Below are 16,436 nucleotides of genomic sequence, written 5' to 3' on the forward strand. Positions count from 1 at the left end.
ATAAACAATAGCTTCAGTTTTTTTATCATTTCAATAAAATACATAAATATAAAATAAAACATACATTTAACATAAGAATCATAACGACGACAAAATAAAATAAAAAACGATGATGATGATGATGATAAAAAAAATGACGGACAATGATGGTTATGATTAAAAAAAAATTAAATAAGTAAATATAAATACTTATAAAATAATAATAAATAAAAATATAATAAAAAAAGTATATTAATCGATAGTAGAGAGGTCACTGTATTTTTGCACGTTCATTAAAAATAAAAAAAAATAATTAAAAAAAAATACAATTAATGGATACATGAAAAAAAAAGATGATTACTCGGTCGGTTTATAATAATAATAACGACAAAATTGACTGGATAATACAGATTTTATCTTTGTTTTTATTTGAAAAAATAAAAGTAATAATAAATAGTCGTCAACAATGTAAAAAAAAAAAAAGAAAGAAAAATATAAATATATAGAATATAAAAAATTTCAGTAAAACGAAGAAGAAGAAAAATGAAATGAACGTCCATTATTATCTGGGATAACAGTCTTTCGTACTAATAATTAGATTATTTTATTTTAACTTTTTGGATATTTCAATCAGCTTTTTCTGAATTCGTACCTTTTCGGCTTAAAAAATTGTTTATCATTAAATGCAGATTATTTTCAACATTTTTTTTTAAATCATCCGTTCTATTGTGTAAGCTTTTTTAATAATTTAATTAAATTAATAATTATGTTTAATATTATTATTGTAATGAAAAAAAAAACAAAATTAGGAAAGTACATGAAATGAGAAAAAAATACTTATAAATGTTTTAGAAATTACAAGAAAAATAATAATTTAATATAATGTTAATTATTGCCTAGAGAGTACAAATTAATGAAAAAAAAAGTAAAACACTGAACAGAAGAATAAAAAGTTCATTTAAAAGTAAAATATATAAAAATAAAAAAATGTCTTTTATTTAATTATGTTTAATATTTTTGAGATCACGTCGACTAATAAGAATTTTATTGTATACAAAAAAAGTTATTGAAGGTAAGTTAAACAATAGAAAAAATGATTTCGTTAAGAATAAAGAACAATTCTTATCCAATTATGTAATTTGTTCCACTTGCAATTCATGAATAGGCGGCTCAAAGCAATTTCATGCTTTGTTATAATCTTATATCTTTAATTATAATTATTAATATATCATTGCAAAATCTGTTTTAAATTGAAAATCATATTGATCGCGCAAAAAAATTGGGAATTTATGTGATTTATGCGATGATTCTTGACTTCTGAAAATTGGATTTTGGGAAGTTTGTTAAGTCACGACACGAATTCGATCAGTAGTTACGGATGTTGTCTCAAAGTCACATTCGTGGAAGCTTCTAATTTTTATTTTTTCTTGTTAATTGATATCACAGCTTGAATTTTAGCTTGAAATATTTCTTTAGGCTTACAAGAAATTTCGTCATGTTTGAGTTATTTCACATGAAAAATTTAAACATGAGTAAAATATTCAACCAGACGTCTCCATTATATGTCAGTACATGATCAACACGATTTTTGCGACCACATTAACGTGAAATACCTCAGACATCATTATAAAATAATACGTAGATATTCGCTGAATACAAAAACACAACAAAAGAGGATCTCGCGTTAGTCGTTAGTCAACTTTGATGATATTCGGTACATTTTTCTTACGTATTTAGTGCGGTTTTAATTCTAAAAAAAAATTAAAAATATAGAATTTAAATAAAATTGAATTTTAAAATTAATTAATAATTTTTAAAAACTAAAAAAATATTAAATAAAATAAAAATTAAATAATAAATAAAAAAATACAAAAAAAAAATAAATTTAAAAAATAAAAAAAAATTATAAAAAAAAAATAAAATAAATAATTAAAAAAATATTTGATTTAAAAAATTAATAAAAAATGGAAATAAATTAAAAATTCGAAAAAAAGAAGAAATTAAAAAATAAAATTAAAATAAATAATAAAAGTGACAATAAAACACGAAAAATCTCTAATTAAATATTAATACAATGATAAAAAAGTGAGACATCGTCGGAATATGCAACAATAAAATAATGTACACTAACGCCATCCACTTTACCTAAATACCTTTCATGGTCACATATTATCTTCTCGAGTGCAATTTCAAAAAGTTTACCTGTCTTTTCCTCCGTAGACACAAAAATTGTACATTGACATAGCTCAAAAACATCGTTGCGTGTCGATCGCTTACTTTTGAATGGTGTTAAGTGTATTTCATTCGTTTCTCTAAACAACTCTAGCAAAAAAAAAATAATAAAAAATAAACATATTTCATGCCTAATTGCCAGTTTAAAACTACACGAACCAAAAATGCAAAAGTTTGTTTTGGAATTAAATTACCTTCTTTTATATTCGCTAAGCGACCCGTGAGTATGTGAAAAAATGTTACAACGACGTTGAATGTAACTTAATGAATGGAACTCAATTCCTTTTATGTGTTAATGATTTTTATTTAATTATCAATTAATTGAAATTTGTCCTTTTTAATCACCGTTCGACATCCTTTCAACGCAAATGTTGAATTTTTGTAACAATAAGTGGCTTAATTAATCACACGAGCGAAAAAAAAGAGATAATAGCGCCATTCACATTACCTCGTGAATCTCATTAAAAATTGATTTCAAAAGCCGTTGACTTTTAAGAGTAATTTATCATTCGCAATCAATGAATGTCTCTCTTAAAAAGACACGACGACGATGAGTTTAGAAAAAAAATCATCAAGGATGCACTCGTTTTTATGTAAAAAGCAATATTTTCTTCGTATTTTTGCGCTTTCTTGATCAAAGAGTCTCGAGACTCGTCGCGGCGAATTAAGTGAAAGAATGAATGAATGAGTAAAATAAGATTAACTTGATATAAAATAGACAAGTGAATACTTAGAAATATGAAGTATGCGAGTTTAAGTCAAACACAATACATTAATAATAATAAAATAAGTACACGAGTAGTACACTAGATCCATCGTTGAGCCAAATGAAATTGTATTAAGCTCTTAATTTAATCATGAATGGAATGGATTTGCCGCAGTCGCAGTTGTTGATGTAGCTGCTTTCTTTTTGAATGCAAATTTTATGTGACGTCATAATTTTGTTTTTTTAAATTTATTTTTAAAAAATAATTTAAAAAGTGAATTTTCAAAAAAAAAAATCAAGAAATATGACAGAAAAAAGAATAATTTATATAATAATTATTTTAAAAAACATTTATACAAATTTTTTTATGACTCTCAAAATAATATTTTATAATAAAAAAATAAATAAAAAAATTATTATGAACCCATTATGAGTGAATTAATTTAATAAATAAAATAAAATGTAAAATATAATTTTTAAATAAAAAATAAATTAAATCAAGTCGAAAAATTAATTAAAAATTTTAATTTAAAAAATTTAATAATAATAATTTAAATTTCATTAAATATTAAATTTTTTCATTATTCTTTTTTTAATTATTAAATTAATTAAATTATTTAATAAATAAAATTCTAAACTTTTTTTAATGCAATTTTGTATACACTTTAAGACCCATTTAAAATTTCGCTATACGTGGGTAAAAGTTAAAACTCACCTTAATAAATATTCTACCCAAAAGTAAATATTTATTAATTATATCCTTGACTTTGCAACATTAAGTCTCAAAATTAAGCCATAAAATTAATTTTTAATTAGTTCAAAATTTAGCAAATAATTTTTTAAAGTTAATAATGGCAAAAAAGCAATAAATATAACAATAAAATTATGTCAAAATTAAACAAAAAATAAATTCTTATAAAAATTTATCAAACCTTTGTGAGAAAAACTCTTGAACGCAAAGAAACTGAAAATTTTATTACTCAAGTGCAGCAATTTATCGCATTACAAAATCTCGTAACAAGTCTTTTAATAAATTTTAAAATTTTACACACTGACACAACATCTCAATTGCAACACAAAAAATCATGTTTTCATTTAAAGTCCATTCAGTTAGATTTTTATCTCGTAACAGCCGTTTATAACTCACCGTCACATCCACTTCCGCCGATGCGTTCCAATAAAAAAAAATGTAAACAAAACATTAAATTCGATACGAGATCAATCACTCTTTCCTTTGTTTTGCAACTTTTTTTTATTATTGCTATTCACTCGGTTTACTGCTGAATGTCAAGGCCAACCACTTTTTGTGTACCTAGCAGTACTTTTTTTTTTAAAAACAACACGAATAAATATATATAATTTTTTTATTACACAAAATCGGAAGTGAGAAAATAATTGCTAATTTTTGTACCGATACAACTTTTTAATGGAGATTTTCAGAAAGTAATAATCCCGTGGCCTTTATTTTTATTATATTTACGTTTTGTGTCAACCACCTACGAGGAATGTCTGTCACACGAGTGCGAAAACAAAAATAAAATGAGTCAAGACACAAGACCGTTTAAGGTCGTCATTCCAAACTTTCATTCTTGTTGTTTACATTTGTGACTTGAAAGGAGCAAAAAACAAGAAGCAAAAAAAAGATCAACGGACTTCTCTGGTTTTTCCAATGTTATGAGAAACCGGTAAATTAACATGTATTATGACAGGTGAGGACGTAAAAGACAAATATTGCTGTTTTTTTAGGAAATATAAACAAAAACAATTAATTTCTAAGAAATTGATCGGGGATTTTTACAAGTGCAAATTTTAAATGGACTCTAAGTGTTTCATTAACATTAATTTTGTGGTTTAAATAGCTATTTTAAACAAAGTCAATATTTTTTGTAGATCATTTACAGCTAAAATCTTAATATTTGGGGAACTTTTTTGTATGTCATTATCGATTGATTTTAAAATACTTTTTGATTTTCAAAATTAAAATTTAATAATTTTTAATTAAAATTTAATTATAATTTATTTAAATTTATTTTTTTTATTTTTATTGAAATTAATTTTAATTATTATTAAATATTTTTAAATTTAATAATTTTAATTATATTTAAAAAAAATAATAATTATTAAAATTATTATTTATTTTTTTTTGTCTATTTTTTTTTTAATTTAATTTTGTTTTTATTTAATTTTTTTTTTAATTTTTTCTTAACGTGAAAACTAGAAATGAATCTAAAAAAATATTTACATTAAAATTTCGTTTAATTTTTGTTGATAAAAAAAATTTCTGACACGCACACGTGCCTCCATAGTCTAGCCAAGTAATCCACTTTTTATTAATTCTCTTTTCTAAATGTCGTTAATTAAATAAGTACCAGCTTCCTATGTAAATCTGGGTTGAAAAGATATTTCAATTCAACACGAATTTTGTTTATGCTCCATTCACAATCGGCACGATTCTTATTTTTTTTCTAATCGGGATGATGACGATGTCGAAAGAACCTGTTAGCTCAGCGATAACTAACATCAAGAAGGTCTCGCTGTATGCAAATAATGAACTAACAAACACAAATTCATAGCAATCCTGTTTATCGTACGCGTCGTGGACTGAAAAAAAATAACAATATTATTATTAATAAACATGAAAAAAGTGAACTAACACATGACAGAACAACTTACGGCAGTTACATACGGCGATCAGTTATAGATAAACCACGGACTAACCAACATCGGATCGTGTTTGTGTACATTATTATTATTATTTGTTGCCTACTTGACTACTTCTAGCTTGATATTTCATTTGTTTATTTATTGTTGAGCAAGAGTCATTTGTAGTTTAATCGTGTGCCGGTCAACAAGTGTCTAGCTTGAGCTCTGAAATTAAAAAAAATATTAAAATAAATTTTAATAAATATTGCAAAAATATTAAAACTTGAAAAATAAGATTAAAAAATTTAAATTAAAAAACTAAAATTAAAATTAAATAAAATTAAAAAATAAAAAAAATTATGAAAAAAATAAATAATTTAAAAAAATAAATTTTAATAAAATAAATTAAAAATTATTAAAATATTAAAACTTGAAAAAATTATGAAAAAAATTAAATAATTAAAAAAAAATAATTAAAAAAAAATATTTTCTGTGATAAAAAAAAATAATAAAAAATGCCAAGTTCAAAAAAACCCTCATCCCAAGAGCAATCTCACCAAGACAACAACATCGAAATGGAAAATAGCAGTAATGGCAGTTACGGCAGCATCACAGCTCGCAATCTCGAAACCATTTCAAAAAGTGTTCAAGTGAATCAAGAAACGCCTCCAGACACTAAAAAACAGACAAAAACCAAGAAAAAAGTGTTTAAACGCGTATCGAGCAGTGACTTAAGCTCCGCTGGAACGGAAAGTGGCTTAAATGTTTCCGCAAACAGCGACGAAGTGGTCGATTTTGACGACTTAATTCATCATTTTGGCGATTGCGGGCGCTATCAGATGCTGTTATTTGTGCTCATGGTGCCCTTCATTTGCTTCATTGCGTTCGTCTTTTATTCACAATTCTTCATAACGCTTGTGCCAGATCATTGGTGTCGCGTTCCCGAACTGGAAAGTCTGAGTTTGCATGAAAGGTAACGAAAAAAAAATTAATTTAATTTGAAATAATTTTCTAAAATTACAAATTTATGAGAAAATTAAATCTTGAGACAGAATTAATTTAAGATTATTTGCATGAATTTTTGTTGCATTGTTAACTGCAGAAAAAAATATTAATTGAATCTCAAAAAGTTGCATGAAGCAACCTTATAAGAGAGATTTTTTTATTATGAATGACGTAAATACAAAAGATTCATTCATAGGAACGTGTGTACCTACAAATGGTTCTTCCGTTGCTGCTGATGAAGTTGATGAGAAATATGCATAAATTAAATGCATTTTTAAAATGTGTGTTTTGATCAGGTTTGAAAGTGCGATTAGTAGAAACCCACCGTAAAACTTGAAACGTAACAAGAACAAAAACCAGTTTTAGCTTAAAAATCAAAAAATACCATTTGTTTCTTTTTTATGGTTATTACTAAATTATTTTAAGATTTTTTAAAACGTGACGAAAATTATGAATTTTTGTGAATTCAGGTCAAAAATGAATCACTTTTGAAAAATAATTGCTCAATTTTAATGCAAATATTTGTAAAATTTGCATTTCTAACAAAATTATTAATAATTCTTGTCGCATTGTTTATTCATGTTTTATTACTGACCGGATTTGGTCACGTCATACATTTATAAAGGGTGGACTTATTTGAGGATTAGATCGGATTACAGCGATAAATGTTAATATAAGTGATTAAATATTGTTTTAACATGGCAATTAGCGAAATTCGGTCGATTATTTGTCAAAGGATTAATTATTTGCTATTAGAATGTTTCATTAATAAGTGTCACTAATTAGGGGCAAGAATTTTAAAATGGTATTTTTTTTTTAATTTTTGAGAAAAATATATTTTTTAGCTCTTGGAAAAAAATTGAATTAAATATAGTGAATTTTGGTACATATTTTATAATAAAAAAAAATTATATATGTATATTATTTTAATTAAATCAATTATTTATTATCTATAATTGCTAAAAATTAAATTTTTTCTAGATAAATATTTTATTTTCGCATAAAATGATATACCTAATATAATTTTAAAACAATGAAAAACTGATCTTAAAATAATTTAAAATTCAATTTAAATTAAAATTATTTTTTATAAAATTTTTCTTTTATCATACATATCTCCTTAATTTTTAAAGAAATGTTTTAAACGCTTGAATTTACATTTATTACTTTTTTAAAAAATAAATATTTTAAATTATAAAAAAAAATATTTTTTTATCATAATATTTTATCTTTTTCTTTAAAAAAAATATTATTATAAAAAAAATAAAATTTGGTAGAAAATTTTTATTATATTTACATTCGTTAAGAAATTTTATTAATAAAATTAAAAAAAAAAATTGATTAATTTTTCAAATCATATTAAAAAAAAATAAATATATTTTATTTAATATTTTTAAAAGATATATAATATTTTAACTGAAATTTTAATTCCTTATTAAATATTCATTCAATTAAAAATAAAAATAAATAAAGTCAATTTTTTCAATTATTTAAAAATTTCACTCCTTAAATGATCAAATTATAAATTAAAATAAATTAAATTTATTTCAGTTCACTGAACTTTTTCATTAAAATCCTATCAAAAACATAAAATCCGTGAAATAAACTGCATATCGAACTTGCATTCCGACACTCAATTAATGACAAGTAGTCTCATACTTCCACTTATAAATAACATATAATTAATTTCGTAATCTGTATATTTTACAATAAATTTCATTTACCTTCCTGTGACTGACTGATCTTAATTGCAAGATATGTGTGTGTTGATTTAATTTTTCGTGAATTACTCTCATTCTGTGTCACATAAAAAAAATTCTCATAATATTTGCACGTTAATTATCTCAAGCACTCAGTCAGACACTACTTTAAATAATTTACTGCGAGAAGATAATCTGCATTAGAATAAACATCACACGGCAGAAACGTGAGTAGAATTTTTTTTGTTGTCGTTAAATTTCCGGACAATCACAGAGATAAAAATATTTGTTCTTAAAAAATTACAGACAAAGTCTTTTGTTTTTGATTCGTGTCGATAACAAGTGACATGCGATAATTTTAGAAAGATTTTAAGGCGCGTACGATTAAAACAATAAAAATTAATAAAGGATTAACTTTCGGTTTTTGGTAAATTATGAGACTTGTCATTCGTGGGCTAGGTCAGTAATAAAAAAATCATTTATCACGAATCCGCACCTCGATTTGTTCTTGACGCAAAGAATGATAAAAAAAATTCTAAAAAGCGTCATTAAAAATTTATTTGTATTTTTTATTTAATGACGCAAAACTTCTTAAAAAATAATAAATTATTTTTTAGACAGCTTTTGGCGATTCCTCCAAGCGGCAAAGATGGCTTCGATAGTTGCTCCATGTACAAAGTTGATTTTGTAGCGGAGATTCGGAAAGGAGTTACTGTTGGAAATACATCGTGGCCCCGTCAAAAGTGCATTTATGGATATGAATATGATCATAGTATTATTCCTTTTACGACTTTTGCCACTGAAATGGATTGGGTTTGTGATTCAGGATATTTTCCGAATCTCGCTCAAAGTATTTATTATGTTGGATCTATTTGTGGCGGTTTACTTTTTGGTTATATTTCAGGTAAAAAATTTTATTTTCCTAAAAAAAAAATAAAAAATAATTAATTTAACTATTTTTTTTTAATTAATTTTAATGAACTAAATAAATTTAAAAATTTAAAAATTAATTAAATTCATCATAATTTAATAAATTTTTAAAATTTAAATTAATTTTTTTAAGTTTCGAAACAAATTAATTTAACTGGTTTTAAATTAATTTTAAAAATTTAAATTAAAAAATTAATTAAAATTTTATTTTTTTTAATAAAATTTTAAAATTAATCAAATTGTTTTAAATTAAACAAATTTTTAAAAAAATTCGAAAAAAAATTTTTTTTTTAAATTATTTTTTTTTAATTAATTAATTTTAATTAAATTATTTTTTTTTTAGATAATTACGGAAGAATTCCCGCCCTCGTTGGTTGCAATTTAATCGGCGCCATTTTCGGTTCTTTGACAATTTTTTCCACTGGATTTTGGACTTTTGCTATTTGTCGCTTCTTTGTTGGCTTTGCGTTCGACGGTTGTTTCGCCATGATGTACATTCTCGTCGTCGAATATGTTGGACCGAAATGGAGAACGTTCGTTTGTAACATCAGCTTAGGAATTTTCTTTGCAAGTATGACTGCTTCGTTGCCATGGATCGTCTTGTACATCGGAGATTGGAAGATTTTCACACTTTTAACTTCATTGCCGCTCATGTTGGCAATTTTGACGCCGCTAATTGTGCCGGAATCCGTGAGGTTTGTACCTTAAAAGTTGAAATTAAAAAGATTTTTAGTAAAAAAATATTTTTTTAGATGGTTAGCGACGAAAGGAAAAGTCGATCGCATTATAAAAATCATGAAAAAAATCGAGAGAACGAACAAAAAGAACGTTGGACCTCATGTTTATGACAATATTCGTAAAACTTGTGCTGCCATGCAAATGTCCGAAGAAAATTCCAAGAGTTATACGTTCTTCGATCTTTTCCGGATGCCGCAGTTGAGAAATAACACAATTATTCTCATCATTATTTGGATGATTATTGCATTGGTGAGTCTGATTTTTCCCTAAAAATGTTAAAAAAAAATAAATTTTAATTAAAAAAAATTAATTTTCAGTCATTTGACGCTCACGCTCGTAACATCGACTCTCTCGGATTGAATCTTTTCCTCACTTTTTCGCTTGCCTGTGCTGCCGAATTTCCCGCTGACGTGCTTTTGGTCCTCACCATCGATCGTTGGGGACGTCGTTACACTTCGGCCACGGCTCTCGTACTTGGCGGCATTCTCAATCTCACCGCTACAATTGTGCCATTTGGCGTCATTTCCGCAACTCTTGCGATTTTGGGTCGTCTTACGATAAATTACAGCTACAACTTGGGTATCCAGTACACGGCAGAGCTAATCCCAACTGTTGTGCGAGGACAAGGAGTCACCTTCATTCACATTATGGGCTTTGTGGCGGCAATTTTCGCGCCATTTGTGGTCTACTTGAAGAACGTGGCAACCGTTTTACCGTTAATTGTCGTTGGAGTGCTTGGTTTGATCGGCGGCGTGTTGTGTCTCTTCCTGCCTGAAACGCTAAATCGCGAACTGCCACAGAGCTTGGACGATGGCGAGGCATTTACGAAAAATGCCAAGTAATTAAAAGGTAGGCAAGTGCCAACAATACAAGTATTAACATAAAAATGTAGATCATTTTTTGTCGCGTTGACGTGATTTACTCGTAAAAGCAACCCACACATGTAAATTTATTCGAATTATCAATTCTACGACGTTATTTTTAATTAATTTTATTACAATTTATCTAATTTTTTTGCAATACAATTACATTGCGATAAAAACATGCATCAGTAATCATTCCGCTATTGTGACAATAAAACTCAATAATGATACTGTGGTCGAGTAAATGAATACTCTCAAGAAAAAAATTACTTTATCGATCATTCGCGCGTCTTATTAACATGCAAAATAGATGTAAAAACAATTCTGAGGTTTTTTGTATTAAGATTAGTTTACGAGAGATGAAGGAAAGGTTTACGCTACTTGGGGCAATGAATGAGAAACGTAGAAGGGGTCTTGGCGTTTTACGTTAAAGTTACAGGTTTTACGATGTAACATAACGCTCTATTTGCGTCATATGATTAATATTCCTTAAATACCTGTTTGGTTAGAAAATTGTCTAGACTTTAGACGAGTATTTTGTAACAAAGTTCTCAAAACTTGAAACCTGAAATTTATTCATTTTTTATTTTTTTTTTTTTTTTTTTTGAAAGAAGATTAATTTAAAAAAAACATGGAAAAAATTTTTTAAAAATTATTTTTTTAAATTTATTTATTTTTTAAAATAATTTTCGACAAACTTATGATAAAAATTCAAAAAATATGTTTGAAAAAAAATTTTTAACAATTTTTTCTTTTACAATTATCATTTTTTAAAGTAAGAAAAAAATAATTTTAAAGACATTTAATTTAATTTAATTTTAAAATTCTTCAATTGAAAAAAAAAATTAATTTTTAATTAAATTTTTTAATTTTTTTTATAACAAAATTCGCTTGTAGAACTTAAAAAATGAAATTATAAAAATCTTAAATTACAATTTTTCTCAATTTTTCCTTTAAAACTTTACTTCAAGAGAATTTTATTTGAATTTTTCATAAAATTTGCTCTAAAATTTAAAAATTTTAATTTAAATGAAAATTGAATTTCAATAAAAACCTTAGATCGTCATAAAAGTTACGAAATACTCATTCAACCCCATTAATTTCTCGAATGAAATCATTTTTAAACGCCATCCATCGCTCTCGTAATGACAGAAATCCGATGTAACTCGTTTAATTAAATCTTTAATCACTCCATCAATAGTTTACCTTTGGATGGTGTCATAATTGCTTGTTCATTAAAGGTGAATTGATATCAATTAAAGCACTAAATGACCATTTATTGAGTGTCGCCACTAATAATTATCGTGCAATTTGTAACAATGACATTTATTTTTTATTGCTCTCCCACTCTCAACTCGAATTTACTCCCTTTTTATGATTGATTGATCGATCGATGGGGACTTATGAAACAACTTATGAATATTAAAAATTTAAGGAATTCAATAAACGCAAACAAGTGTCAAACAAACATTCCATTCCACATGACAGAATTCGAGCCCTTTGTTCGAAAACGACAGATCGACTACTGTTCGTCATTTCTCAGAGACTAACGACTTGTCAATAAATGTAAATATTATGCCGGAAAATGCTTGTGTACATGTCGCCTGGTTGTGCCGATCGATATGATCAATGTTGACAGTCGATATATTTTTTTCGAAATGTAGATCAAGTTACAAAAGTATACGAACGAACAAAAGACGTGACGCCGTAAAATTAATGAGCTTCCTTATATATTTGTATCAGGTGCCAATTACGCCTCTTATCGTGACAAAAAAATATTTTTTTTAAAAAGTATTTTAATTAAATTTAAGAAATCAGATATTTGCCCTTTTTTATATTTTTTTTTTATTTTTTTAAATTTCTCTTATACTTGAAAATTATTATATTTTTTTTACTGTAAAGTAGCTTTTAATTACAATTTTAATTATTTTGGTAGTTAAACTTGAAAATTTGGAAAAATTACTTTTTCAAATATTTGAAAGATTTCTCCTCTGACAAACAAGAAAAGGGCTACCAGATCTTTCTTTTGTATTTATTAGTTCATAAGAATTTATTGCTATTTTAATTTTTTTAAGGTTGTACTTGTAGGTAATAATTGCTACTTTTCTGTAATTAATAGTTTTAAGTTATAATTTTAATTAAATATGTATCAATAAATTTTCCTATATAAATATTTAGAAAAAAAAAAGTTTTTATTTTGTATGAGATTTGATTAAATTCTGGAAATTCTTTAGGTAAGTTATTGAAATGATGCAACAAGTCAAAGTGTTTCGCAGATTATTTAAATTTATAATTGCTGACAAATCACTTGATATTATTATGTAACAATTTATTTATAGTAAAAAATCAAAAGTAAAGTTTCTTATTGTTTTTCTCACACAAATAAGTTGAATTGAAGAAAAAATTTTAATTTATGAAAAGAAAAATTTCTAATTTTTCTTGTAAAAAATATAAAAAAAAAATTTGGTGACTTTAATAAATAAAAAATTGATATTTTTCCAATGTTTTTATAAAAAAATAATAATTTTAAAATTAATTTTAAAAAATCTTAGACATTTAATTTACAACAAGTTAAATATATTAATTAAATAACATGAATTAATTAATTCTAGTATACAAATTTTGAAGTTCAAGATTTAAATAAATAAAATACCTATAAAAAATAAATAAATAAAAATTGTATTTAAAAATATATGGGTCATTTTAAGATTTTTATAAAAGATTAAGAATTTTCTCGTTTCTTAAATATTTGAATAAATAATTAAAAAAAATTATAAAAAAATAAAAATTGTATTAAAAAAATATATATAAATGTTTCAAAATATTTTTTAATGAGCTTGAATCAAGAAAAATAAAGAATAAAAGTAATTTAAACAATTTTCATGATTTTTTATGCAATTTTATAATTATTTTTTTTTAAAACTGGCTATCATTAATAAATTATGTGTTCTTTTAAAATATATAAAAAAAAGACAAAATTTGTCAATAATGATAAAGAAATTATTGTAGATATGGTAAAAATTGTCTTTAATAGGCAAAAATGATCCAAAGGAGCTAAACAATTGTACTTTAAATTTAAAAAAAATATATATCTTTAAAATATTTAAATTTTCAAAAATTTTTTAAAATATTATTTAATATTTAAAATAATTAATAATAAAAATATTTTAAAATCCAATTAAAAATGATTAATTAATTTCAAAACTCAAAGAATATTTTTGAAATGCGTTTTAAGGTGCGACTTGCAATAATTTTTTGTCATGCCTTCAACTTCGACGCAATCAATCTCACTCAGGAAATGTCTCAACCGTTCACATTTCGTGCTTTTTGATCTGATCTAACATGACTTTATTCTAATTTATTGTCTCCGACACCAAAGCTCATGAGCACTTTTACTCGCGCCAATTAACATTTTAACTCAATTCACCCCTTTATTCATTCACGTTGATGACGTTTTGAGCACAACTCGGAAGGCTCACCCATAATTGGCAAAACGCCTACACAGAACCACTTTGCACTCATTCAAACGAACGGAATTCAATTGAACAATTGTTGGATATTAATTATTATCATGCATGACCTATAAATTCGTTCTTGCATGAAAAACAAACAAAATTATTCGGCGTTTGAAGAAGGCTTCGTGGGAAATATTTTGATAAGTTGCTGTTTTGTGTTTATTTCTAGCGATAAAATTTATGCAACACATGTTCACATGCAATTTTTTTTTACTTCGCCATGGTATGCACTATTTCAAGGTCAATTAATGCACAATTAAAAGGGACTCTCGTGCGATTTTCCTTTCATTTATCGATTTTTTCTGCATTTCAAGTGCAATGTTTACATAACAAACGTATTAAATAACAAATTGAATGAATAATCCCGCCGTTAATCGGTTTCTTGTGCCATTTTTGGTCGTGGTTTGTCGTCGTCAACAACGCATTTATCTTGATATCGAGCGTTTTGCAGATATTTGTTACTCGCGATTTTAAATTGACTCGAAAAATGTACTTGAATGTCCCCAGATTCGATTACAAACAGCAAAGAGGAATAAATCATTAAAGGTCGTGTTGTTGCTGTTTCATTGATAAAAAAAATAAACAACGCTCGGCAAAAAAAAAATAAAACGGTGATGGTCTCTTTCCGTTCCCTTGCCATGAAAGCGAAACGAGTACATGGCTGCAAATGAGGTTGAGAAGGTTGTGTCTTTATCTAGAAGTGGACTAATTAGATGCAGAGCAGGTGCACAAGATCGTGAACATCAAGTGGGTGACTGGCGATAGGAGTTGACACACAAAATGTATTCTAATCTTGTATCAATCATGCTGAGATCATGTTTTTCCGAGCCAAAGTACCCTGAAATGGGGTGAAATTTAAAAAATATATATTAAATTTATTTTTTTTTTTTTAAATTTGATTTTTATATTTAAAAAAAATATGTTTTTAATATTTTTGTGAATATAAATATTTTTTTTATTTTTTTTTTCTAAATTTTAGGAAAAAAATTTTAGTAATTTTTTAAAAAAAAAATAATATTTTATTTTTCTGATAATTTTAAGATTTTTACCTTGTTTTATTCTTTTTTATAAATTTTTTAAAAAATAGTTTTTATTACTTAATATTTTATTTTTTTATTATTAAGTTAAATGACATTTTTATTACTTTTAATTATTTAATTATGTGGCGGACAAAATAATTTTTTTCTATATTATAATGTTGTTTGCAAATATTTTTTTTAAATATTAATTATAAAAAAATAAATAAAAACAAATTTAAAAGTTAAAAAATTAATTAATTAAATTAATTATTTGTATGACATTTAAAAAAAAATTAAACTAATAAAACTAATAATTCAAAATAAAAAAATGATAATAATTTTGTTAATTTTGTTAATTTATTTTAAAAAATACTAATTTTAAAAATTATAAAAAAAAAAAAAAAAAAAAAATTAAATAAAAACATATTTTTAATATAATAAATGATTATTTTTCAAAATATTTTTATGCAATTGAAAAAAAATTATAACAATAATTTTTATTAGAATTTTAAACAAAAACATAATATTTAAAAAAAATTATATTAATTATTTTGGTTAATTAATTTAAATTATAAATTAACAATTTATTTTATTAAAATTCACTTATTAAAAATTTTTCCAATTAATTTAATTTTCACCCCACGTGGAGTTATATTTCCACGTCAATTAAATGCAAACACCGGCAAACTATAAAAAACAATTGCAACAATTATGCACCTTTTTTCCACTAACAACCTAACAAGATATATTAGACATGTTTGAATTTTTTATTTTTTTTTTTTTTCGTTATCCACGGCACACAAACCAATGTCGGTCCTTTCCAAGGCAACATTGCTTTGTTTCAGTATTTCTAGCACTTTTTATTATCTCACTGAGTGTCACACGAACCTCATAATCGCTCGCAATCACACAAAACTGACCTATTAAGACACAACAATGAGCGGCAATACGAAGAACGAATCGTGAATTGCATCGAAAATTAACATTGCAATATGTTTTATGGGAATCATAAAATGCACGACATGACTATTTATCAGAAACAATTACTTAATATGGCATGACGTGAGAGTGTCTCATGCAAAAAAAAAAAATTAAAAAATCCAAAA

The 16,436-nt window shown here is 25.0% G+C and overlaps 1 protein-coding gene across 1 annotated transcript; it reads left to right on the forward strand.

The window, feature by feature from the left end:
• The first annotated feature begins 5,997 nt into the window (after nucleotides 1-5,997).
• Nucleotides 5,998-11,335, forward strand: LOC134831665 (organic cation transporter protein-like). Its single transcript, XM_063845458.1, has 5 exons — nucleotides 5,998-6,533; nucleotides 8,883-9,169; nucleotides 9,539-9,890; nucleotides 9,948-10,182; nucleotides 10,251-11,335. Exons 1-5 carry the CDS (start codon nucleotides 6,076-6,078, stop codon nucleotides 10,773-10,775), a joined length of 1,857 nt encoding a protein of 618 aa, XP_063701528.1. The 5' UTR covers nucleotides 5,998-6,075; the 3' UTR covers nucleotides 10,776-11,335.
• Nucleotides 11,336-16,436: the final 5,101 nt, after the last annotated feature.

The sequence above is a fragment of the Culicoides brevitarsis genome, chromosome 2, assembly GCF_036172545.1.
Source record: "Culicoides brevitarsis isolate CSIRO-B50_1 chromosome 2, AGI_CSIRO_Cbre_v1, whole genome shotgun sequence".
In the NCBI taxonomy this organism is placed as follows: domain Eukaryota; kingdom Metazoa; phylum Arthropoda; class Insecta; order Diptera; family Ceratopogonidae; genus Culicoides; species Culicoides brevitarsis.